The 27,599-nt window shown below is 42.8% G+C and overlaps 1 protein-coding gene across 3 annotated transcripts in view; it reads right to left on the bottom strand.

The window, feature by feature from the left end:
• The window catches only part of NMI (N-myc and STAT interactor), a 471,986-nt gene that overhangs the window by 96,417 nt on the left and 347,970 nt on the right, over positions 1-27,599 (bottom strand). For all 3 annotated transcript variants that reach the window (XM_069616491.1, XM_069616490.1, XM_069616492.1), the window contains exon 7: positions 25,509-25,695. In XM_069616491.1, the coding sequence (XP_069472592.1) occupies positions 25,509-25,695 (187 nt within the window). The remainder of the gene's footprint in view (positions 1-25,508; positions 25,696-27,599) is intronic.

Genomic DNA, 27,599 nt, shown 5'->3' with positions numbered 1-27,599 from the left:
GTAGCAACTCTACTGATGCAACCAAGAAAGTCTCCAATGAGGACAAATGGCTGCAAAACAAGAGGTAAGTTCTCTTAGACTTTACAGTACCTTTAGGTGAAAGAAAAAGTGCAGCAGATGACTTCTGTTCCTGTGCAGCTCTGCAGATCTCGCTGCTCCTGGACCTCAGTCGAGGGGACAAGAGTGAGGACTTCGGGGACTCCTGCACTGCAATGGGATGGCCACCGGTTGCAACCAGAAATCTTCAAACAAGTGGCACTTCGGTGTTTCAGCTCCTCAGGTCTACTGCAAATAGCAACACTGTGGTTCCTGGCTGTCGATATGGGCTTTCCTTGCATCTGGGGTCCCACACTCTCTTGAGGGGGCTCAGGCTCGGGCAGTCCTGCTTCCTGGGAGTCCGGAGGATCTTCCTGGTGCTCTTGGCCAGCTTAAAAGCAATGCACACAAACTGGTGTTCCTCTCCCTGGCTATCTGGTTCCAGCAGCGACTGCAGTGGAGACTCGACCAGCTTTGAGAGGATGTCCAGGTGTCTTACTTTGGAGTTGATTGGTCCCACCAAATCAAAGGGAGAAGGCATCCTTGCAGGGGCTTCTCTGTCGATACGAATTTGGAGTTTCAGCACAGCAGCAGGGCTTCACCGGGCAAACCAACGGTCCAGGAGTTGCAGCAGGCATCCTCTTCAAGTTCTTCGGATTCCTTCGTCCAGTGGCCAACTCTGCCGTCCACGCCAAAAAGCCTCGACTTTTATGCAGCTTTCTCCCATTCATTCCACTCCAGCCCAGCTGTCAGTCACCCAGCAGGGTGGCTGCCCTTGCCAGGCAGCCAGCCGGCCAATCAACTAAGAGTGCATTCCTGTCTCCTAGGAGACAAAGCACAGGGGGTTTCGGGCACCTCCCACGCTTCCTGCCCCCGCCAGACACCCTGGAGCCAGAGGCAGGCTTCACACTTGGATTGGCAAGCAGAGTAAAACTCAAGAAGGACCTTTCCACAAAGAAATGGCAAAAAAAGAAGACCAGGGTCATTTTGACAAAAATGGCACCCATGGGTGCTTTACCGTGGCTGCAAACGCGGCCCGCGGTATAATCCCACAATGGTAGTAAAAAGTAAACCACTGCCACCAGCCATTCAGTGAGGAAAAGGTAACATATGTTACATGAGAAGCTAGATAAAGGGGATATTAAGTAACCCCTGCAGCACCCTATTGTAAGATAGTGTGTGCTGGGTCTAGAAAGTTTCAAATGCAAGTAAAGTCATTTTCACTTTACTGCTCTTGGAAACAGTAGTTTATCCCAGAGAAGGTATTTAAACCTTGGGGAAATCTGGAAGACTTCCCCGTGTCACTGCACTGAAGGTCTCACTCGCCAGGTTAAAAAAATCAATTCCTCAAAATCCAGCAAAGTTGCTGGGGTCTCTAAGGTAAAGGGAATTAGCACATTTATGAGAATTCTCCCTAACGTAGAGCTTTTATTTTCCCAAGTTAACTATCTGTATGTGGGTGAAAACAATTATAACCAGTTATGTCATTGACATTAATAGAGATGAAAGCTCCTAGGATTCCCAGGGGAATAATGAAGATGAATCTTTAAATATTACCAATTTAGACCCTGAAAACCCTAATTTCACTGTAAAGCCAAATTCCTGATTGAATCCCTATAATACTCCTTTTAGGGAATATAAATAATGAGAGAAATGAACTTGGTATTGATATTTCCTTTAGAAAAGCTGATTTTGACATGGTCGACCCCAAGCCCCACAATGCCCAAAGTACTGGGACGAAGAAGAGGGCTCCAGGGGCATGAGACTGCAAGTTGCAGCCTATTAGTGGTAATGACCTACAACTGAGGGAGAAACATTTGTTTTTAATAATGAGCAGATATAAAGCAGACTTCTTATTCGTTTGTAAACCAAACTGACTCAAAGAGTAACAGGTGGCAGAATAAGAACAACCATCAGACCAGAAGGATGTGATTGTGGGTCTGATTAGAGACCAGCAAGAAGAGAGGGCAATAACCTGAGAAACCAATACAAACAACTAGTGCCAAAGTCAAAAGAGAATCATATCAAGGCAAATCATAAAGAAACAACATTGCCAAAACAAGGAGAGGGAAATTAAGAATTCAAGTGTTTGTAAAACATATTGGCCATATGTAAAATAAGTCATAGGAGGAACTGGGTTAAACCTACATTGAAAAAGTCAAATAAGTGTAAAAGTGAGAGAGAACCATTGTCAGCTTCTGGTTAATGCAGAAGTGGCATGAGGGTTGTCCTTCTGACAGAAGGTATGCTGGAGGAGTGGAGCATAACCTGCATTGTGTGGGGCAATCACAAGTATGGAACAAACAGCACCTATGTGTTTATTGTTTTCGCAGAAGACATATTTAAACTTGATGTTGGGATCAAAAGACATTGCTAAATTGTGGGAAGATCACCTTTACCACAGAAGTACTTGTGGTTAGAAGTTTTATTCTGTCCTGGCAGGAGACTACACCACGGCTGAGGACCTTGTAGTAGTAGGACTGGCAGGCGAGTGGACCAGGTGGAAGTCATTGAAGCACTGTGGTGTGGTTCAAAGTCTTGAAGGAGTGGCAGATACTCCAAGATGTTTTTGTGAATGTTACAGAATCATCCTGACAAATTAATATAGTTGAAGCAAGTGTCGTGTGAACTGTTGCAGAATTATCCTGAAAAAGAAATTTTTGTTGATCCTAATGAACTATGCAAGTATTCTTGGTTTATAAGAAGAAGTTCATTTGAGCTCTTTGTCACACATGGACAGAGGAAAACCTTGGTGAACATTTTTGAAATGTTGTTTGAATTCAAGTTGGAACTTTGGTTGTCAAGTTGGAACCAAAATAACTGAATTGGAACTTTGTGACAAGACGAGATTTCCTTGGCCGTTTGGAACGGTTGAATAGAATCCTGCTTAAATCAGGGGAAGGGGAATTCACCCAGATTATAAGGAGAGAAAGTTATCAGGTTGTGAACATAGAGGTTATATTTGTTATATTTTGAATTGCCATATATTTCCTTGTTAAGTTATTGTATGTATAAGTGTGAGGGACAGAAACCTTTTGTTAGAGTGTTTTCTTTAGTTTATTTTTGTCAGGGAAATCCTTGTCAGGGTAAGGATAGTTGTCCGCCTCTCATTTCTGATCCCTCACAGTTCATACCTGTGTCTTGGTTTGCTTCCTCCTCCTTTATTTCTTTTTCTCCTTTCCCTCAGCTCCTTGGTGTCCTCCGCAATCTGTTCTTAATCCCGATGCTTTCTCTAATTAGATTAGTCCATTCGCTTCCATCATCTCATCTTTCAACAATTCATCCAACTTTATGCAGATGATTCAGATTTTTATTTTTGCTCAAATTTTTCTGATGATCAGCATTCTACAATTTCTAAGCACCTCTATGATTTCAGCTTTGAATGAAATCCCAGCTAATCTCTAAAACAAGTGCAGTATGCTTGCTTTGTGACCTATTCTTATTCTTTGAACAAGGATTGTGGATTTGCAACTGGGTACCTGTGCGCTGTTAATCACTTATCAAGATTAAGAGAAATAGAGTAGTGTAAGCAGCAGTCCAACTCCCGCCAACCTATCCACACAAGCTGGTGCTGGTATAATGATTAAGTGAAAAGAGGGGTGGAATTGCGCTTTACACCATTAGATTAAACAACTGCAATCAGAATTCAGTATTTTAATAAGATAAGGAAAAGCCGACACATGTTTCGACTCTCAGGTCGTCTTCAAGGCGTGGAGGAATGGAATTAGCAAATCAACAATGGACTCCGTATGGAGAATAACTAAGTCGTACCCGGAAAAATCGTGCTCGAAATCGAGAAGGGAACCGAAGGCGCTGCATTGGCTCAACTACATATATGGCTCGTTGAATCGAGGAGCATCCTAATATGAAGGGATGATTCTAGCCAGATCTAATCTAATGGTGTAAAGCGCAATTCCACCCCTCTTTTCACTTAATCACTATTCTTACTTCTTCAGTCTTCTATCTCCTTTCCATCCATTCTCACCAACCGCTCAGCCCAGAAATTAGCTTTAATTATTTTCCCTATGTTGCTCTTCTTGATAGCAAGAGACAATCAACTATTAAATATTCACAAAATGTGCCCTTTCCTAATGATTTCTGAGACTAAAATGGCCATTCCCACCCATTTTTTTAAGTCTAAATTACTCTTCTTCGCTTTTAGTTGGTCTCCCTGTGTATGCTATAGTCCCACTACAGCCATCTATAATTCTTCTATTCACTTTATTTTCAAGCTTCCTCTTTCTGCCCCATCTTTTGCTTCTACATCTGCTATTTGATGGCTCTCATTTCCTGCACACATCTGTTTCTGTTTGCTTTGTTCCATTTTAAAATGCAAGTTGAATCCACGGTTGTCCCAATCGTACTGCTCCTCTAGGTTCACCCTCAACACTTGTCTTACCCCACCATCCTCCCCATGCATAAGTCCACTTTGGTTAGTGTTCCATCTAGCCAGATTTTACTAAAAGTCCCTCCTATGGTTGTTCGCTCTGTTCTCTCCCTGAGCAATTTTCACCATCTCCTTATTCTTTTTTGTACAAGGCGTTGGCAAAAGTGTAGGGATGCAATAATAACAAAATATTTCAGTTGAAGCAGGTGACATGTTTTTAACCTAATTCTCCCAATGACAAAACACAGACATTAAGCATGAAATAAGACAGAATGTGTCCCTGGAAGATGAGATCTGGCTCAGTATAAGTACATAAAATGTTCCTTGTACTAAAAGTAAGGAATCTATATCAAAATAGCTCAATTTACACTAATCTACTCTCAATAGATACAATGTGCACAGTTTTGGATGATAGATGGAGCCTCAGCAGTACCTAGTGAATCAAAACATTGTATATGGCTTTGTAGCTAGAGCGGAGATGGCATGAGAGGAGGCACAAAGAGCGAACAGATGTCCTTTGCCCATCTACCCATTGTCATGGTCGGGTACACAATAGACTATATGAAACTAAATGGAAAGTCACCATTCTTTTTATTTAGGTTATTAACAGGTCCATGTGACAGGATTAAGGACAGTACCACAAGCACCCTACGTTCATAACAGAACCATAATTTCCTTTTGGACTGTGGTATTCAGCTGTTCCCTCTCACCATTTGCTCCATACTATCCTTAGGAGTGTCACTCCCCCACACTTGTTGGGTTATTCTAGTGCTCAGAGCACTTTTCCTTTTTTCTTGCCTGCTGCTGACATTGTGAGGGCAATGCATTGGTCCACTTAGACTTTTGTACAAGGTATCCATACCCAGTAATGGTACACTGTTAGTAAAGATTTCTCTTTACAGCACCTTTACCCCCATTGTTATGGATCCTCAAAGTTTTTGCTTTCATTTTTTTTAATCTGGCCTGGGCTTTTTTACACTGCAGTGAAGTCTTCAGCTTCATTGGACCCAGAAGCCATCCACTAACATTTTCCCATCTCACAAAAATGTGTGGAACTTTGGTGAACTTTTGGGCACAAGGCCCTATACATCTTAGGGATTGACATTTAAAGTTAGTGTTGCATCTCTATGGACCTGTATTGTTGCATACTAATACTTACCTACCTTTGCAGGGGGTTGTTATGCATTTTGCCCTACTCCAGTGATTGTATAGATGTATCATGTTTTTAGTCTTGTGTGATAATATTACATGCTAGTAGTCATTTTCCATAGTGTTATATGCCCATAAATATTTGTATAACTGTGTGTCTAAGTGTGTTCCTTGGCTTTTTAATGTGTGTACTCAATGAGGACCATTTACAAGACTTACCCATCCTGAGACTTAGCCTTGACCACTCGTGTTTCTACCTTGAACTGGTTTGGCTACAGCTCCCAGACAGAGTTTTCCCTGTCACTAAACTAGTTTGGCCTTCTACACATCTGTCCACCAGACCAGAGTTTAGAAAATCAGTCCTAATATACACCTAGATATGTCTGACTGGAGATCGGTATTAGACACTACAACTGGTAATAAACGCCAGGGTACCTTAAGCTTCTCCCCTAAAGCTTCTCCCCTACTTAGTCTCCGAGATCACCCCTTTTGTCATTGGGCATCAGTAGATACAACTTCTAGTCCTTTCTCTCAGGGTTGGGATGTACCTCATCTACACCAGCTTAGGTAGGCCTTTCTGACCCAGTTACTAAAGGTCTCTACTGTGTTTCATTGCCATTAGCAGCAGGGAGATGGGAGAAAGGAACACCCTCTTTGCCTCCTTTCACCAGTTGTCTGCCGCCTCAGATTGTCTCTCTCTAACCAGTCATTCCTAAACTGTCTTCGCTCATGTCTTTGAGGCTTTCTGATTCCCTGACTTTTGAGGTCCAGGGTTAGCCCCCCTCTCCTTCCTTTAGCTTTATCTGTTCATCCAAAGCCATTGCTTCTTTATGTTTCGTTGAGTCTCCTCCTTCCACCCACTTTATCCTTACCCGTCACCTCAGCTTCCTCTCTCCTTAGCTGTTTCACCATCTCCTTTCCTTCACTTATTCTCACATGTTTCAACTTCTCCTCTTCCTTAGCTCTAACCTACTCCCTTTCCTTCCCTACTTCTTATTTGTTCCACCATGCCCCTCTCTCCCCCTCTAATAGCGGTTACCTATCCACACTCCTTCCTTTGATTTAATCTGACCTTTTCCTCGACTCCTCATCTCCTTTAGTCAGTTCTCTCTCTCAGATTCTGCTCTAGCCGCTCTGCAACTCTCCATCATCTCTTATCTTCCACACCACGCTTACTGTGGTGCTGTAATTGAGATAGTAATTGGGAGACCTGTGACAGATGAGCATTATTTGGTATTGGGCTGATAAAATGGCAGGATCTGTCATTCCTACAATCTCCCCATGTGAGTTTAATTCAGTGGCACTTGCAAATGCACTGCTCTGTGCACTGAGTCCACAAGGAGGCCTTCTCTCATCTTGGAGTAAGGTCTGCACTGTCTTTGCTCACCCAACTGCAGGATAGTGCCATACTGATATGCAGTTGCCCCAATCTTCTCTCTGTATAAACCACTATCTTCTTGGGAAAATTACAAGCCCACCCTGTTTTGGATGGGTAGACTTGTGAAACCTTCCCCTTATTCTGTAGGGTTGTCTCTCACACAGACTCTCTGGAATGGTAACATGCACCTTGCAGATCCTTCTGGCTACTGGCTCATAAGCTGGTCTCCTCTATTCCCAAAAGTTGTCACTGGCCGCAGGGGTCCCATCCCCCACCCTCTAGCCTCCTCAATGAGGCTCTCTCAAACACCCTATTCAGTACCCATGACCATGCATTCTATGTGCATTCACAACCATTTCCTACCCATGCCTGTTCAAACCATGCATACAGTGGTCTCCTTAAACTGAATTGCTGGGTGTTGTCTGTCTCGTTTGCCAGCCTATGGTGGCCATCTTGGAATGGTGTTTCTCCACTGGCCACTACAAAAGAACTTAAACCATATAATGTAAATAAAGAGCTTACATCCTGTGCCAGTGATGGTGAGAGTGGACTACATGACTCATCATGCTGCTGTAATATGGCTCTGAATGCCCCCAGGATGTCCACACCACACTGTGGAGCCAAACTGATGATTTTCCACCCCTTCCAGTAACAGTCAGCCACTGAGCTTCTACTGCATGCAGATCATTTTCTCTTTCAACAGCACTCATGACCCTGTCCCCTGCCTCTGCTGTGACTCTTCTAAAATAGTCCAGAACGGAGTTCAGCGGTGATGGGCAGTCACACTACCCTTGCATGTGCCAGTGGGAGAGTGGGACACCCCATCCCAATACACAAATTATCCAGCACCTGCATCTTAGAATTGCACAGGGAGAATGGAAGTGAATATCCAACACGCAGTTCGCGGACAGAGGACTTCACACTCAATGCTGATTTAGGTTCATTGACATCTAAAATCATTTCCTTCAGTTGAGTTGTGTGTTTATTTGAAAGAAATTCTGTTTTAAGTGCACCATGCTTGCTGCTACAATTGCTCTGCAGGGTTAATTGATAAAGTTTGTTTGTAAGCTACGTTTGTGTTTTGCATGCATGGATTCAGCGAGCACATCATAAAAAGTTCAGTATAAAATGGGCTGTGATCTGGCCACAGACAAAGGGGGGATTGGACCTCATGGGGAGGGACTCCCCCTCTGGGGATAAGGACAATTACCTAGAGTATAGCCTGTTGGCCAATGTCACACCCAAGCCTTCCCCTAAACCCACTTCCGTGTCAAACAACTTCCTTGAGAGTAAACCCATGTATTTCTGTAGTGCAGGAGAAACAGCCCCACCAGGACGAAGAAGAGCATACAAGACATGAAGATTACTAACTGGGCTAGTACAGTGCCATCTGCCCTTGATTACGTTTTACCAGAACAGCCCCACAGTGGACGAGATTCAGTCTCATTCTGAGGAAGTCTGAACGCAATTTTCTATTTGGAGATTTCAGTAGATAACATGAGAGAGATCCAAGTTTCTTTTCTCCCTTCAAAAATATGTTTTGAGTTGGGTCCTCTCTTACTTTCTCCACTGTTTCAATCCAGTCCCGTTCTTCTAGTCTGCATTTTACTTTAAGTGGATTTAGAGCCAGAGTCTCTTCATTTAGATCCAGTTTCTTTAGCATTTCCAACGTTTTCCTTTCCAGCGAAATGAGAATAGTGGATTTTTTCAATAGTGCTTCGTGTTTGAGGTCTCCATACAACGTGGAGTCCTTGCTTAGTGTTATTTCCCTGAACAGTGAAATGAGCTTCCAGTCGGCCATACAGTTTAGAGATTTTAGGCCTAGTTCAAATCTTAGGCTTTTTAAGGTTGCACAATTTGGGAGACCCAAAACTCTTTTCCAGAGGCGACCCTCGTGGTTGTCCCAGTTTATGAACCAAAGATCCGGTTTTGCTTCTAGTCCGTATAGAACAACTGGAACCACTTTGGCGAGATAGAACTTTACCAGAGGCAAAATGGAGAACTTACAAAATTTGTAATTTAACTTAATCATCTGTGATGTGAATTGTGTTATTTTAGCTAACACTTCATTTTCTGCTTTGTATGTTGCTGGATGGGCATAGATGTTATATCCCAGATATTTTATGGTTTCTACTGTTTTAATCCGTTCTCCTCCCATGTTCCAGTTTATGTATTTTACTTTTGACAATGGGTGTTTGAAAATCAAAATGTTTGATTTAGATGGATTAACTGTCAATTTGTTTAGTCCTACATATTCGTTCAGTTTGTCAAGTAGGTGTTGTAGCCCAATTGGTGTTCTGTCGAGGAGAACTATGTCATCCGCATACGCCAACCAGCAGATTTTCCTCCCATTTAGTGTTGGGCTTATCAAGGCAGACGTTTCTAGAAAATGGCCCATATCTGCCAGGAACAAGTTGAAGAACAGAGGCGCCCCCAAACACCCTTGTCTTACACCTCTATTAACTTCAACTAGTCTAGACAGATGACCCATTGCGTCGAGCCGTATTCTTAGATTGGTGTTTTTATGAAGTTCCACTAAAATTGATAGAAGAGATTCTGGCATTCCCCAGTTCCGGAGTTTGTCCCACAATAGGACTCGTTCAACCTGATCGAAAGCTTTAGACAGATCTATCCAGGCTCTGTACAGCATTTGTTTTTCCCCCCCTCTCTTTTGCTCATTCAAGATGTTTAGAATCAGGCCATTAATAGATGTTGAGTGGCCTTTGCGGAATCCTGTTTGAAAGCGTGATAGAATATTAAAATCTTCGACCCATTTCGAGACATGAGACAGTAATAGTCTCATGAAGACTTTGCTTTCAATGTCCAGCAATGCTATCGGTCTATAGTTCATTGGTATACGACGATCCCCGGATTTAAAGAAAGGTACTATAAGGGCCGTTTTCCAAGATGCTGGAAAGGTTCGTTGCTTTAGTATTTCTTTAAAGAGAGCGGATAATAACTTTGACCACAATGTTGGTTCGCTTTTCAGTGCCTGATAGGTCAAGCCGTTTAGACCCGATGCTTTTGATGATGAGGAACTGGCTATAATTTCCCGTATGTCTTCTTCACAGAAATTAAGTTGCCAATGGATATCTGGTTTGGGTCTAAATTCGCGGGTGTCGTCGCTCTTATATGTCTCTGTCAGGTAGCTCACCCAGCCATCTTCTGAAACTAGGTTACATAATGATTGTGCGTGCGCCCCTTCGAACTGGTTCATTACTTCCCAGAAGTTCTTGCTGTTTTTTTCTCTGAGTGTTTTAAGTATGTGCTCGCCATCTGTTTGTATCCGAAGAGCATTATGTGAGATCGACCATGATTTGTAATTGGCTTTTTGGGTTCTTATTTCAGTTTTCATATCCTCCACTGAAAGTCCTGCCTTTTTGATGTCTCTTAACGTTTTCCTATGCTCTCTTTTTCTTCTTTGTGTGGATTCGTCAAAGGCGTGCAGGTGTTTCTGTTTGGCTTCTCCCGCTAAGTATTTGGGTGCTAGAGTTGCCCATAGAAAGTTGGTAAATCGGTGTGGATCGCATTGTGATTTCCATATGTGTTCAGGAATCATTTTGAGTTTTCCATTTAAATTAGTTCCCCCATCTTTATATTTTACGACTCTAAGTTTTCCTTTCTTCCCCTCAAGCAACTGTAGTTCTCGTTCAGCTTCTGTTGTTAGAATATTTTCGAGTGACAACTCCAGTCTACTGTGGTCACTGCCAGACTCCTGTTTTATTTTTAATGTATAGGGCGAAGCATGCAGAGTTTTTGAAACAAAGATATAGTCTAAGGCTGAGGATGAGTTCCCTCTTCTCCAGGTTATATATGGTTCTTTTACACCCTCCTGTGAGCCCACTACCATATGGAGGTCCCATTGTTCCATAAAATCCTGCCATTGTTTTCCCAGAGTAATTTTCCTATGTGTTACTCGATCTCGGTCTCCTTTTAGGGGATATAGGCAATTCGTGTTGAAGTCTCCAGCTACCACGATCTTACTAGAAACTAGAGTTGTTTTTAGTAGTTCAAATAGAGATGCTAAGTTCTCTAGAAAACAGTCTAGTTTCGATGTTGCAGGGTTCCAGTAAATGTTTACAAAGACCCAAGTTGTGGTGGTTTCTTGTATAGATACTTCAGCTCTGCATGCCTGAATGCCCTGGGGATTATTCCATATTTCCTTTACATTTTTAAAGACTTGGTTTTTTAGTGCTATTAGTAAGCCTCCTGAGGGCCGGCCCAGTGGTTTTTGTACGGCTGACAGACAATGAACCATATACCCTTCGATGTTTAGCGGATTGACCAACCAGGTTTCTTGTAAAAGAATCGCATCCCCCTGATTGAATAAGTATGACCTTGTTTCTTTGCCTCTGATGACACTAGAGCCTCTTGTGTTCCAACTAAAGATGTTAACATGGTTCTTTCTAAAGTCGTTGTGTGCCCAAGCCCAACTTCTTCAGAACTTCTGACAGTATGTCTGGTAGGAGCATAAGGGTGTTTTCTTTTGTTTTGAGATCTTTTTCTAAACTACCTTGCTTTGTGAGGATTGCCTCATTTTGATATATTGTTTCTTTGTTTGGGCATGGGAGAATGCAGTGTTTGGCCATAATGTTGTTTTTCTTATCATTGCATGAAACTTCCAGTCCATAGGATTCCAACTCAATTGAGTTTCGCAAGATATCATTTCTTGCGTTCGCTGAAGTCATAATGAGTTCAACCAGGAAGGGATCACTTGACAACGGGAATTTCACGCTTTCAATGTCGTTGGATTTTAAAGAGTGGAGGTCTCCTATTTTTTGTATTATGTTCAGAATCACTCCCCGGTTTAAAGATTTATAGTGGCCGTGATTTGAGCGCAATCTCAACCAAATCCTTTCATTGGCATTTCCCACTGATGTATTTTCAGTTGGTTTATCGCATATTTCGGAGAGTGAGTGGATACCTGCAGCATTCTCCTCACGATGCATCTGGGTATCAAGTTTGACGAATTTCCCTTCTCCGTTTTTGATTTGGTTGTCATTTATTTCAGGTGTGTTTTTCCCCAGCATGTTTGCTGGAACAGTTACTCCTGGAAGGGTTGTGCTTGGGTCCTTGAAAGCCAACGGCTTCTTTGTTAGAAAGATGGGGGCAATTTTCCTGTTTTCCTGTTGATTTGTGGCAGTGACATTCCCACAAGTTCTTTTTACTGCAGACTGCCTTCTTTTTTGTGTGAAAATTGGGGCCCATTTGACTCCTTTGGCTATGTTCTCTTTTTGAGGTTGAGTGACAAGGTTTTTTTTTCTTGTTGTTTCCTCTAGATTTATCTGTTTTTCCAGATCCTTTCCAATCTCTATGTTTTTCTTATTTAGATTGTTTTTTTGTCCTGTCAGCTCCTCTGTTTGTAAGCCAATGCTTGCTTTCGTTATTGGAACTATATCGTCCAATTGTTTATCTTTAGTTAAATTGGTCTTTGTAGAGATGTCAATTTTGGCCTTCTGGTTTCCTTTTCCTATTTTGAGTTTATTTTTTTTGTGCCGATATGAGAGGTTTTAGAGTCGCCCACAATGGTGTCCTGCTCCTCACTAATCCCAACGGATTGTATTTTTCCCTGGATCTTACCTTTTTCTTTTCCAATTTTATTTTGCTTCAGCCCTTTGTTATGTTTACTTTTGTTTTTAGACTGTGAAGATTTAGAGCTCTTTCTCTTTGCCAAGTGATTTCTCCTTTTTCTTCTGCCTCTTGATGTTTGTTCCCCTTGTTCTTGCCATTCCTGAGGTTTTCCTACCTGATTGGCTTTTTGGTTATCAGATTTAGTTTCTTTTGTGTTTTTTCCAATATCTGCCTCTTCCTCTAGTACTGTAGCTAGTCTTAAGAATTCTTCCATTATTGAATCTGAAAGTGGGGTGTCCTCCAATGAGTATTCCTGAATTTTTTCTGGGGTTTCTTCTATTTGAACTGGGGGCAGTTGTCCCTTCAAGGCTGACAAAATCTCTTTCAAAAGTGTGTTGTTTTGGTTTTCAATTTGATTTTTTTCTTTCAATGATTGCTGGATAGAGGAGATGTCGAGTCCTTGTTTTACAATCTCAATATTCAGTGCCTGAATTGGGGTGCTCAGTTTTGTATTGATGGCGTTTGCCAGGCCCACTAAAGTAGAGTCACAAAGAGAAATTTCTTTAGTCATTTCTAGCAATGTCCCATTTTGCGATTGGACCTCTCCTTTTAGCATCTCAAAGACTGAAACCAATGAGCTAAGAACAAAGTTCAGTGCTTTCAATGTGTCTGTATTTGAATGTGTTGTTATTTCTTCATCGTCTTTTCTTTCTGAGTCCCTTTGTTCCAGCATTAGCTGTAGAACATTTGATGTACATTGTAGGATTTGTGGACTTCGGGTGAATGCGTTGTCTTCCTCAGGTGAGGTACAGGTTTCTTTTTCCAGGTGTGCTGCAACAATGTGTATTTCTGTACTAGAAGTCGGGGTTTGAGAGTGTCTTGGTTCTTCCCAAAGAATGAGGGATTCGCCTTCGATGTCACTGTGGCTTTTATGTCGTTTATTCCCGAAATGATTTTCTATTTTGCTTTGTATTTTTCTTGTTGAGATAGTGTATTCCAACCCTTTTTTCCAATTATTCATTACAGCGATATTTGGATTTTTCTCTATCTGACTTTTTGTAGGAGTACTATGTTTTTCATCAGCATGTACCAGAACTTGGATTTCTTGTCCATTCATCAGATTAGCATTCTCCTGAGCGAGTTGAGCAGTTGGTATGATCACTTCACAGCTTTGATTTAAATACGATCCATTCCCTGCCCCTTCCATGTCTTTGGTGCTACGAAGTTTCATCAAGTTTTAGTTTAATCAACAATCTGTGATGTATACACCGTTTGTTGGTAGAAAGTGGTAAGCGATGTGTCTACACTTTAAATAAGTCTGGGGTAGTTAGTCACTTTACGTCAGAAGTGCTCATTACCAAGGGTGAAGATGTAGTGCTAAGTAGTCACTTTAGTTATATCAGACCCGAGGAAAAAGGTCTTTTATCGAGTCGTAATTAGACAAAACAGCGTGATCAAAGGATATAATTTCCCGCAGTCTCACGTTGTATGAACAAGTATTGTAAACGATGTAGACCTTACCTCAAGTTCACCTCAGCTGTTATTGGCCGCTGTTGGTTCTCATGCAAGTCACATGTAGATTTTTGCGCCAACTGCGCCAAACAGCCGCACAACAGTCACTGGGCTTTACTCCAGCCGGGCTTAACGCCACAAGGGTGGTTGCCTTAGTCCTTTGTAGGCGGCCGCGATCACGTGATCCAGTCACGTGTTGCTCCTACCCCGCCTCCTCCAGGAAGCACGCTGATGCGTTGGGAGGAGCGGCAAACACACAGTGCTGGATTGGATGCACTTCCCCCAAAACGAAATGCAGCTCTCTTCACGGGTGAGTTTTTCTTCGAACAGATAGCGCACTGAGCGGGCGGCTGCCTTAGTCCTTTGTAGGCGGCCGCGATCACGTGATCCAGTCACGTGTTGCTCCTACCCCGCCTCCTCCAGGAAGCACGCTGATGCGTTGGGAGGAGCGGCAAACACACAGTGCTGGATTGGATGCACTTCCCCCAAAACGAAATGCAGCTCTCTTCACGGGTGAGTTTTTCTTCGAACAGATAGCGCACTGAGCGGGCGGCTGCCTTAGTCCTTTGTAGGCGGCCGCGATCACGTGATCCAGTCACGTGTTGCTCCTACCCCGCCTCCTCCAGGAAGCACGCTGATGCTTTGGGAGGAGCGGCAAACACACAGTGCTGGATTGGATGCACTTCCCCCAAAACGAAATGCAGCTCTCTTCACGGGTGAGTTTTTCTTCGAACAGATAGCGCACTGAGCGGGCGGCTGCCTTAGTCCTTTGTAGGCGGCCGCGATCACGTGATCCAGTCACGTGTTGCTCCTACCCCGCCTCCTCCAGGAAGCACGCTGATGCGTTGGGAGGAGCGGCAAACACACAGTGCTGGATTGGATGCACTTCCCCCAAAACGAAATGCAGCTCTCTTCACGGGTGAGTTTTTCTTCGAACAGATAGCGCACTGAGCGGGCGGCTGCCTTAGTCCTTTGTAGGCGGCCGCGATCACGTGATCCAGTCACGTGTTGCTCCTACCCCGCCTCCTCCAGGAAGCACGCTGATGCGTTGGGAGGAGCGGCAAACACACAGTGCTGGATTGGATGCACTTCCCCCAAAACGAAATGCAGCTCTCTTTACGGGTGAGTTTTTCTTCGAACAGATAGCGCACTGAGCGGGCACTGAGCGGGCGGCTGCCTTAGTCCTTTGTAGGCGGCCGCGATCACGTGATCCAGTCACGTGTTGCTCCTACCCCGCCTCCTCCAGGAAGCACGCTGATGCGTTGGGAGGAGCGGCAAACACACAGTGCTGGATTGGATGCACTTCCCCCAAAACGAAATGCAGCTCTCTTCACGGGTGAGTTTTTCTTCGAACAGATAGCGCCCTACATGTGGGTCTCACATGATGCCGAACCCCATCCAAGCAAAAGGATGGCGCATTCGCTGATACTCAGAAGATGCAGAGGTTCAAGAGGTGATTACAATGTGATATTGATAATTGGACTACAAGGTGATTCCTCCCGCTCAGGGATAGGATAGAGCCCCACTGACCAAGAAGAACCATCTAGCTCTTCTCAATGGGACCAGGACCCTACGGGCAAAGAATGCTATTTGCAATTGTACCAGGACGGTAAAAGCAGGATTGCATTCAATACTGTTTCAGGTAGAAAGATCCGCTGCAGAGCATACATTATTATTATTAGCATCTGATTCTGGCCCTCAAGAGGCTAAACTGTTACTTGGCATGTCGCCCATGCACCACGCTCACTTTCATCATGTCAACACAGCAGTTCATTGAGGAGATTGGCTTACAGTCTTCGATCTAGAAGATGCTTACTTTCATAACCCCATAAAAAACTTCTATCAAACTTTCCTGCACTATGTGGTGCATCAGAATATCGTCCCATTGTAGATAATGCCCTTCAGGTTGTCATCAACCTAGGTTTTCAATAAACTACTAAACTTCTGCCTCCTATTGTGGCATCAAAAAGAAGGGCTAATCGTTCACCCCTGTTAAGATGTATTTTTAGACTCAGCCCACACTATTCCGATGGAACAGGTGCACACACTCCGGTCAAGTCAAACTATCTGGGTAGTCCGGATAAGCATCAAGGCTTACTTAGGAGGGCATGGGATTGGTGAAGAGTTCATGTTAGAGAGGTTTACATAAGTTACTATTTGTGACAGAACTTCAAAAAGCCCACCTTGGATGTACAGGGTTCCAACTCTTAGGTTCGGCCTGAAATACACAAAAGTTTAGCTGAGCAGCCAGGCTTAGTCAAGGAAGGGAGGAGGGAGGGCTGTACGAAGGTACAAATAACTCTGAGCATCCACTTATTCAAGAAAACATTAATACACTTAAAGTTACATTAAAAAATAGTCATTTAATATATACAATAGGGAACACTGTTAAATATGTGCAAGGTAAGTACTAAACACAGTAGCACATGTAGAACACAATTTCAAGTTTTTAAAGTAAAATACCATAGGTGTAATAACTTTCAGAATAACAAACAGTAACACATTTCTTAGAAAAACCATCTGAAACACATATGCAAACTTTTACAAGTTACGATAACTTTTTAACTTTGTTCTAACCTGTCTTAAAGAGTTCAGACCTAGATTATGAGAGTCTCACAATGTTCAGATGGACCCTAGTCCACCAGAGGTTAGGAGTTTAGCAGGATAGGCAAGATGCAGTGTTCAAAGGTGGCAGAGTTCAACAGGATCTTGCAGGTAGGTAAAGTTCTTTTTTTCAAGTCAAGGAAGTCTACGGGTTTCCTTGCGAGGTTGCCTCAAGGACCAGTGTCCTAAGGCAGGAGATATTACAATGGGTTGTCCTCCCCAATGTATCTCTATGGGAGTCATGGAGGGGTGCGGGATACAGCTATATACAGCCCCCAGGAATACAGGATCAGCAAGCAAAGCACCAGGTCCGTTTTACAGGGAGCAGGACAGTACCTTAAAATGAAGAACTTGGTGCAGCAGGACGGTCCCAGTGGAGAGGCAACAGCAAACCCGGTCACCGGTTTCTCAGTCTTGGCAACAGAAGAAGGGGACTTCGGTGGATCTGGTGACAGCTCTCATGCACACGAATGCCCAGCAATGGATATTCCCGGTTCTGTCTTGATGACACCTTTTCCAGGACGGATATCATGACGGTTGACTCATCTCCTTTTCTCAGTCCTCGTCTCTTGTGAGGGGTCTTTGGGTAGCTGGATCGAGTCCCTGAAGGTTAAGAAAGATGCCCACAATGCTCCAGGTAGATCAGTTCTTTGGGCGACGATGCACAGCACAGTAGCACAGGAGCACAGGTTTTGGTGGACTGGAGACTGTGGAGGTCGCAGCTCTTGCAGCGAAAGCACAAAATGCAGTTTGTCTTGGGACTGGTTAGTGCCACCAGTCCAAGGAAGTCGTCTTGTTTGGATCTTCACAGTTGCTCAGAAGTGGAGGTTCGGACAGCAGCGGTTACTCAGCGGCCGCTGGAAGTGGCTGGTGTATTCTTCCTTTGGACTTCTTCTTTGGATTCTTCTGTTCCAGTGGTCGACTGAGTTTCTGCTCCAGAACCTTGAACGTATGCAGCAAGACTGGCTGAGCCCATTAATCCTATCCCATGCAACATTTGAAACTTGGGGAAGGCTGTGCAATTGGGACAACCAGCTGCCCAGTCAAAACTGGGTTCTCTCAGGCACTCTGCGGGACAATGGACTGTGGGGTTACAGTTGACCCTCCCCACTTCCTGTCCTGCCAGTCACTAAAAGACCCTTTTCAGGCTTTCCAAGGGAAGCCTGGCAAAGACATAGGAACTAGAGGAACCTCCCCCACCCGGATAGGAAGAAGACATAAGAAAGGACAAGCCATCTTGTTCAGGACTTTAAAAAGTACAGCCACCATTTTGGGTCAACGGTGACCCTTTTGTCCCCTACCACAGCCACAATGACAGCCTGCGATAAAGGTTCAGAAAAAGTAATGCAAAAGGTACACTGCCACCAACCTGAAAAGAGGATGTTTCACAGTAACCAACAAAGTACTAGAGAAGTGAGAAAAGGGATAAAACGTTTCCCCTCAGCACTCCACTCAAGGTGGGGTGTGCTGATCTCACAAAAGAAAGTACAGGCAGGATCAAAATGTATGCCCCGGCCTTGGTAACAGGGTGGTAACGGAGGGTAAATAAGTAAACATTACAGTGGAAGCTCTAGGAGCTTCCAGTAACACTGCACAAGTGGTGTGTGCTACTTCAGTAAAATGTAGATGTCAGAAAAGACGGAGGAAAGCATGACTCAAAAACCAAAATGAGGTAAAAAGGGTTCCAAGTTCAACGTAAAAGAATGAGTGAGTGTGGAGAAAGGTTCCCATTCACACAGGAGAATCAGAAAAAATGTCAGCAACAAGTGCTGAGGGACTCGCATGTGGAGAGAATTTCACTCAAGAAGGAAAATCTACTCTAGCAATGGTCTAAACCAAACACAATTGGTAGTTTCCTGAAGTCATCAGAGGATAGCGTTAGAGTCAACAATTCAAATAGTCACCAAGAGATGTCTCCTTAGGCTGGCTGGGAGCTGGGTGCAACTGTGCCAGCTTCGGTCTTGGAGCCTCTTCCGACAGCTGAATAGGGAAGGCACCATCCCCTTTTTCTGGTTGCACCACCTCTGTTATCACCTCAGCCTGCATGTCCATTCCTTAGACAACGAGAAGTTATCGATTATCTATAACACCACTGAAAACTGGATGTTAACACACTGGATGTGTCTTAAAAGTTCTAAAACGGAACTTATGACCTTTGGAAGCGCTAAAGCCTTAAAAAACCTTGGCTCGGACTATTCCACCTTCACTATAAAAGACTCCACCATTAAGGTATCAAATAAGGTCAAAACCCTAGGTATTTATTTACAATCTTCCCTAGGTGCAGAAGCCCAAACCGCTCATTTAAAGCGAAATTGTCAATATTATCAAAGGCTTCTCTGCCAGATCAGACCATTTCTTAACATCAAGAACAGTGCCACGATAGAGAGAGCTACCATCCTGTCTCGCTTGGACTATGGTAACGCGTTAATGCTTGGCGCTAGCAATAATTGCCTGAAACAATGCCAGATTATTCAGAATAATGCTGTCAGGTCCATCACTAACAAATCTAAGCGAGAACACATCACCAAGGACAGAAATGATCTCCATTGGTTGGCAGTGAAGGAACGGATCCTGTTTAAATCACTAACCCTAACCCACCGATGTCTCTACGGCACGGCACCAGCATACCTTAAGAAAAAGTTCAGGTGGTATGAGCCAAGTCGTAGCTTGAGATCCGCCAAGCAAGGACTGATCAATCCTAGCCTTCCAGGCAAAGCCACTGGTCTCGGTCGAGCTTTTCCGAGTTTGGCAACTTCCCACTGGAACAAACTGCCTTGCAGCCTTAGACTGGAAAGCAACGCCCAACTCTTTAGGGGGCATCTGAAGACCTTTCTCTTCAAATAACTAGGCAATTTCTACACCGAATCATGTTGCCATCTTTCTGCCCCCCTCTCTTTACTTTCTTTTGTGTCGTCCTGTTAATCTTCGTCCTCGTGTCTTTTTCGCGCCCTGATGCTCGCGAGCTACGGCGCGTTACAAATAAATAAATAAAATAAAAATAATAAAAATTGGCCTCCCTGCATGTCATTCAATGCTCCTTGAGCATTTTTGGTTTTAAACGATTACAAGGGAACTTGGCGTTACATTTTGGACAGAGTTTTACAGAAATATTCTCCATGTGTAAAATTGAAACGGGGCCCAGCCATGTGTGTAGCACTGAGGGGAACTAATGAGATTCTCAATATCCATATGAATATGTATATTGAGAATAGGAATATCCATAGGCAGAATACAGCTCCAACCACAACTCTCCCTCCTGCACACCCGAGTGTGGGATAATGTTCTCGGTAACGTCCAAAAAGCCAGAGAAAAAAAGACTGAATGGGAGATTTGGCTACATTTCGGCTGTTCAATCACAGAAGTGAAAGGGGACAGGCGTTGCAGGGACACATCAAGTCGGCTGCACACAGCGAAGTGTGCCGCCGCAAGGTAAGTAGGGGGTGGGTGGGGTTGTAAGCCTGTTACTGAAATTCTCAGATGAGAGAAGACCGAACGTTATTTTCGGAAAAATAACTTTCGGTCTTTACTCCCTCAAACATTTCAGCGCCGGGCTTCCAAGCCCAATCCTAGTTTTCGATGGTAAGTGTCGATGAGTACCATCGATCGCTGGTTAGAGGCAGATATCACTGGTGTGAAGGCGGACAATCAGTTTAGTTCTGCAGTGCAGAGAAGTTGGCTCCAGGCTTACTATAGCATCAAAAGGAAAAGAAAGTTGATAAATACTTTCCACGATGACTCACTGCCATCAATCTAAGGACACCAACGTGTGAGGGATCATGGGTACCTGCACACATAGGGTAGGGACGGTGTGACATGAACACTGCCCTTTCACTTTGGAAATAAACAACTTGTACTACTCAAGATCTACCACTAGATGGTGGCCTATGCTAAACATGTGAATTCATTTAGATGCACAAGCCTCAGAAATATTTCTACGGTATATTATTATGTGTAGCTTATTTTAATATGTATGGGACTATTTGTACTTTGGTACCTGCCCATCCTCGCCTAAGAATGAAGCCTGACTGCACTGCTATGTCACCCATTAAGAGTACATTTGACTAAATTGTTGGTACACTGTGTTCTTCACATTCCTCACTGCTGGGCTGCGGAACAACATCCCTAACAATTCCTATGCACAGCTATAAATAATATATTTTAAAGTTACACTGCGAGGCCCTCTCTCAATTTATGATAATGAAAATTGCTTAATGTAACCTTAAACCAGTTAATTCCTTCCCAAGAATTTCCTAGATTGCTCCTGTCACCCTACCAGCCAGGAACGGATGAAGTAAAAACCTTTCAAGCCATATAGAGTGAGAAGTATGTCTGGGCGCTAGGAATAGAGTGAAGGTGTGAAGGCAAGGCTGTTGGCGAGCTGGATAGAGCGGGAAGGTTGATTGTTATTTGGTGTTTGGTCAAACACATATTAGTGCAGATGAATCCCAAAGAAAAAATTCTGGAGATGCTTGCGACTGCAGAAGCAGCAGATACCAATTTGATCACGACTGTAGAGTCGCCTGACAGTCCAACAATCCTCATTAAAATCATTGAACAAGACAAATGCCTTGAAACACAAAAAGAAGAAACGATCGCAAGGGATAATTTTATTTTACATCGAGAAGGGCTAAAAAGTTACATCAAAAAGCTTTAAAAAGAAGACATAAAAATAAAGGGGGTTCCGCACAAGTGGAGAAAGCGTTAAAAAGGATCTGATGAAACCACAAATTCCGTTAAGATGCAAGCAAATAGTGGCAAAGGTTCTCAAAATGCTTCACCCTCTGAGCAAATTCTGAACTTGAGTGATTTGAACGAAGAAAGTAAAAGCTTTACAGATTAGCTCTTCAAATACTCATGAAAAAACTTCTAAACAATTTGCAAGCTTAAAAACAGACCCTATTCAAATGGCTCCTAAATTGGAATTGATTGTCAACAAAGAGATCTCTCCAATACACAAAGTTACAACGATAAGTTCACTCCCAATGATACAACCAAATTTAACTTCATTTTTCACAGATATTACTTTGAAAAAACTGATGGCTATGCGAGAAATGATAAAAACAAAGAAAAAGACGGAATTGTGGAGACAAAGTCTTCTCCCCAGATTTCTCATGAGAAAAGTTCGAACCCTAAGGCATTTGTTGAAAAAGCTAAAAAAAATTGATCTGATTCTGGAACCAAAGTCTAATTGTGCAGATGCCCGACTGGAGCATCATTGCAAGCAAAAACAGGTTCCCGAACAGAATTCTAAGCTTATTGTACCACCACAGTTAACATCACTGCTTCCTAAGATTTCCCCCTGAGGAGGTTCTGGGGATTCACTTGAATTCCCTCTCTATGAAAACGGCTCAAGAAGAGCAAGAATTAGGAAACCAAATAAACATTTCCCACGCGAACTTGGTTGAACAGTCAAATGAAGACAATAAAAATGAAAAAGAGTTAGTGGCTTACCCAGTGGCGACTAATACGAACCTCTCCCATACCTTTCATTCAATTTCGAATGAGATGAAAAATACCATCGGATGGAAGAGCGATGCTAAGATTAATGGGACTGTTCGTATAAATCACTCTTTCTTAATGAATGCTCTCTTTAAGACTCCTTCACTTCGTAGCCTTGTCACAAACAACATTGAATGGATTCGGCTCCCAAATCAGAACACTAATCGTATGTTGTCTAAGATGTTTTCCCCTATAATTGCGAAACTGATATGGGAACATCAAAGTGATCTAGAGATTCTTGGTCTCTATATGCATGCTTTTGCGAATATTAAAGAAGCTATGGAATTCTTAGACTTTCAACCACCTCCTGTTATAACTGTTGCTAGCAAGTACAAAAATCCTCTGGGCTATAATGATCCCTCTCAAAACATGCTGGAACAACTGTCAGCGATCACGAATGCCTTGAATGGTCTTAAATGGCTTGAACCTCTAATTAAAACAGCTGCCAACACAATAACCCCTAATGCACAATCATAAATTCATGACCTTAAGGTTGTTTCGTGGAATTGCTGCAGCTTCTCGAATCTTACGAAATGGAGGAAAAAGATGAATCAAGAAGCTCTTCCTCACATTTTGCTGGTTCAAGAGACCATGGCTGTGGCAGGTATTGAAGTCGATGGTTTTCTTTCCTGTGTACATCACGCGACTAGAGTCAGTTCTCTCTCTCAGAAGGTAGACCATCAGGGGGTTTGGCTATATTGATTGACACCAAATTGAATTTCACAATTAATCATATATATGAATCTTACCTTTTTTTAATGGTGGATCTAAGATTTGAGTCTCTACACAATGGAAACATATTTATAATTTCACTATATTGGAATCCCAGTCGATACACAATTGAAATAGCATGTGAAATATTAAATGATGCTCTCATTAAGGCTTATGATAAGTCGCCCTTTGCGGAAATCCTGCTTGGAGGGGACTTCAATGCATCATTTTGGACAAAGAATAGCGACGCCTCCCACTGTTCAGCTTATTTCCAGAATGCTATACAAAAAGGGAAATGCATGGAACGATTTTTTGAAATGTTGGGATGTTCACATATCACAATCTGAATGCAAGCATGCAAATTCCACCTGGAAACATGGGGATCATCATTCCTGGGTCGATCAAATGTTTGCTTCTAAATGTCTATCAGGTATGCTCCCCAAAGTAAGCACTATAGAACTGCACCTGGGTGATCACTTAATGATAGTAGACTTTTTGAAAGCTCGACATCAGGAACCACATTTAGCACTAATCCAGATTGATAGTGCTAGAGTATCGATTAATTGGACTCCCTCTACTTGTAGAAAATGTACTGCTCTAGTAAACAGAGTTTTATGGAAGAGCAAAGGTATAGATTGCCACGAAAACGAAGTTATTCTAAAATGGAACTCCCACATGATTGCCTCTCATCTTCTAAAAATGGCTCATGTGTGGCACGAATAACATAAATAAAAATGAGGAAGCTCAATATTCTCATGCACTAGCCTCAATCGAAAAAATGCTGACCTCAGAGAGGTGAGGAAGTACAGGTTGACTATTACTACTTTGGAGTATGTAACAAGGAAAAACAAAATCATATTTAACTTTAAATGCACTTTACGTCAAATCCAGGCACTGGATAAATTAAAACAAAATAAAAAAATAGTTAATTTGTTATGTAACCATGAAACAAAAGATACTTGGAAAATCATTAGATCAATAGATAAGGAAGATCTTCATGAATTCGACTCTGGTATTGATAGTTCAACTTGGACTTCATTCTTTCTTTCCAAATTTGCTCTCCCAGCTGAATTTAGATCATATGAACATCCGCCTGATTGTCACCTAATTCCAAATGTTTGTCCCTGGGGAACTGCAGATATACTTCTTGCAATTCATAAATTGAAGGGATGTAAATACGCTCGGCCAGATGTGTTACCACCTTGTTTGATTAAAGATGATCCGTTATTCTGGTCATCTATTTTCAGTGCCATATTTCAACAGCTATCGGGAGATTGGGAGTCCTCTTTTTAGGGGCCGTGTGGGTGAGGACACTTAAATGCAAAATCTACAAGATCCCACAAACCAGCTTCCTATTCCTTCTTCTGAGAGTGAGTGTTTAGATGCACATGAATCTAGTGATGTTCACCCCTTAACCAAAGAAGGGGCGAGCGACCATGTATTAACCAAAATATACATATTTTAATGTTTACCAAAAGCATCACAATTTACATTTCTACAAAATCAATACAAAGTGTGCATGCTATCTCTTTAGATAAAATCAATATGTCTCTTGAGGATTTAGAACTGTTTCAAGTAAAGGCCAAGAAAAAAAATATACTTGAATATGATTGGGCGGATGGCTGCCTGCAATTGCAAGGATATCCATCTTTTGCAGAATATGCTCAATTTTGCCATAAGCAATCTCCACCTCTCGCTTATATAATATTGTGTCCATGTTCCCAGGTCCGTAGAACATACATGCTGTTTAGACTAGACCTGTTTCACACAAGGGTGCGTATGAAGTATTGGCATAACAATATATCAGACAGGGGTGACGACATATGCAGATTCTGCAAATGAACTCAGGAATCGCTAAAACATCTTTTTCTGTTTTGTACATATTTTGAAAATGATCGTTGCAGAATAATGAATTCATTTGTTCAGGCAAATTCCGTTTTTGGCCAGAAACTGGATTTGGTTACAATGTATGTGGGGCACTACTAACTCTTCCATACTTAAAACTGTAAGATTGGTTAATGTTATTGTTAATGAACTTAAGATGGCGAGCTAACACTCTCTATTATGTTTTAAATGTTTAGTTGAATAGCCTATTGTTGGTCTCATATTTGATGTAATCCTGTTGAAGATTTATAAGATGAATTGTCTTTTAGGAGATGTTTTTTTATTTTTCTCTGTATCTGCTTTTTATATATTTGTAAAGGTCTTGTACCAAAAACAAATAAAAGTAAAAAAAAAAATTAAAAAAAAAAAAAGAACAAAAATAAAATATATCTGTCCAACTCTGCATGGGTGTTCATTTCCTACTTTGCTTACCTTACAAATCAGGGGAAAAAACAAGCATTGATATCCAAATTGCATTGCTGCTGTGCGGCGCAGGCAAGGAGCTGACCTACAAGCTGAATCACTTCCGGTGTACGGACAACAAAGCGTGAGGGGGTGGTGAGCACTACAATAAGAAAACACGTATTTGCAGCAACGTGCACTTTTTAATATATGGCGTTTACCGTTATTGCATGGAATCGCAATGTAAGCCTAAACAGGTTTTCAAAATAATCTTTGTTGTAATTATTCTAAGAATAAACTGACAATTCTGCTGGACTATTTAATCTTTCATACTGGAGTATTATAAATGTTGCATGGAATTAGAACTGCGCATACCTCCAGGGTCCAGAAACGTAATGGTGGCAGTTTTCGCGTCTCTGTCAAGTTGCACTCTTTCAATTTCTCCCCCTCCATTTCTTGACTTGTAGAAATAAAGTTCCAGTTTGTCTCTCAAACGTTCTTCAGGTACATTATCAGGTAAATGAGAAACGCACATGTCTTTCCGAGAAACATTTACATGAATCTGCAAACAGATATAATACAATATGTGTGCATTAGATACTAAATGCTGCAATGCATGAAATAATGACAATGGCGCTGGTGTGCCATCACTGCAATGTAGACTACACTTTTGGACCCTAACTGAGTCCACTGAGCTTCCTGTAGCTTTGCGGTTCACCTGTCCGGCTATATCTGAGGTCTCCGGAGTGTCCTTCACACTGCTATAAGCAAACTCACTGGACTGTGAAACCCCTGTTGAACAATACACTGTCTGCTAGCAGCTGTTGTACAGTACTTGGAATTTCTCTCCTGTCTGTACATTCAGGAAGGCATACCTACAGGTGAGTCACATGGGCTTGTGTAGAAATACCCAGACTGCTGTAGGAGACATCAATGCAATGTGACAGGAAGCAGACTCTTTCAGGGGGAGAGGGAGGAGTACGAGGACCTCACTTAACCTGGAACAAGAGGCTCACTAGAATACTAGCCAGAGCCACCCCAGTCCCAGTCTCAGGTAGTGGGAGTTGGGGGAGGAGGCGGTCCCTGATGTGTGCCACAAACGTTATCACTGGTACCGCTCATCTCCCAAAACCACCCAGCGCATTTTATGGGCACCTCTTTCTTTTGCTTTGCAGGACTCATTTCCCACAATGCAACAGCGAGAAACAAAGAAAACTCAGACCAGTGCCAGGAGGCCGTACTCAAGCAGAGCCAGGGAATGGACTGAGAATCCTCTCGCCGAACATGAATGAAACAGCCAGCACCAGATCAGACTATCCCAGACAGACTCCCGATCAATGGAGAACCTGCAGAATCTCTGCTGGGAGTGAGCAGAGACTGCAGGGGGACAAGGGAGACACAAAACCCCCACCCAACTCTAAATCGCCACCACACTCACAAACATTAGAGGAAAGCCACAATAAGAACAAGTAGCCTGCGCCCCTGGCTGCTAACTCATCAGAGACAGTTTCCAAAACTGTAATGAAAAAGGAAGAAGGGCTTATAGGGGTTTTTAAAGCCTCTCAACTGGGTAATCCAACCCAGGGGTTAAAGGCAGGCACCAATTGGTGCAGAGAGTCAGGTGAGCGCTGCAGCCAATGGGACGGGGGAAGGGGACACAGAACCACCAGAAGCACAGAATACAAGGAGCAGAAGGATAGGCAGATTGTGTGGGTTGTTTGGGTGAGGTCACAGGAGGAGGTAAAGGTGAACCGAGGACCAGGCCGAGAACAGACGAAGGAACAGAGTGTTGGAGAGTTGGTGACATATTTCTAAGAGAGAGAGAGAGAGAGAGAGAGAGGAAGAGAGAGAGAGAAAAAGAGAAAGAGAGAAAGAGGGAAAGAGAGAGAGAGAGAAAGAAAGACAAAGAGAGAGAAAGTGTGAGAGAGAGAGAGGTACTAGTTGTGTAGAGTGTAGTGTAAGAATGGATTTCTAAACTCTGGCTTGGTGGACAGATGTTTAGGAGGCCACCCTTGTTAGATGAACAGGGGACACTTCTGGGAAGATAGCCAGACCAATTCACTGTAGCTTGAAGAGCAATCAAGGCTACATTCCAGGAACAATGAGGGTGATCAGATGTCTCCAATGAGCACACACAGTGAAATGCCAGGAATTACAATTAGACAGTAGTATACAAAAATACACAATTTATTATAGGCCCAATAACAGCACAAAAGAATACTGAACTGCAATAGTAAAACACCACACATGCAACACACTATGCCTATATGGGATACATTACTCGCCGTAATAGTATTTCTGATGCTTGTATCTGCTTAGATTCACATGCTGTGCATAGGCCGACATCTAATGGAAGCTGCGGAGTATAACAATTTGTTTTTCGAAACTCGAAAATGGGCGTGGACACAGGGCATGCCAGTAATACTATCCCTAGTGTGACGTCCACTGTACCCATGATCCCTCACG

Source organism: Ambystoma mexicanum, chromosome 9, assembly GCF_040938575.1.
Source record: "Ambystoma mexicanum isolate Mex_15411 chromosome 9, UKY_AmexF1_1, whole genome shotgun sequence".
In the NCBI taxonomy this organism is placed as follows: domain Eukaryota; kingdom Metazoa; phylum Chordata; class Amphibia; order Caudata; family Ambystomatidae; genus Ambystoma; species Ambystoma mexicanum.
The sequence above is the reverse complement of the archived record's forward strand: the minus strand, read 5'-3'. Positions and strand labels throughout refer to the sequence as shown.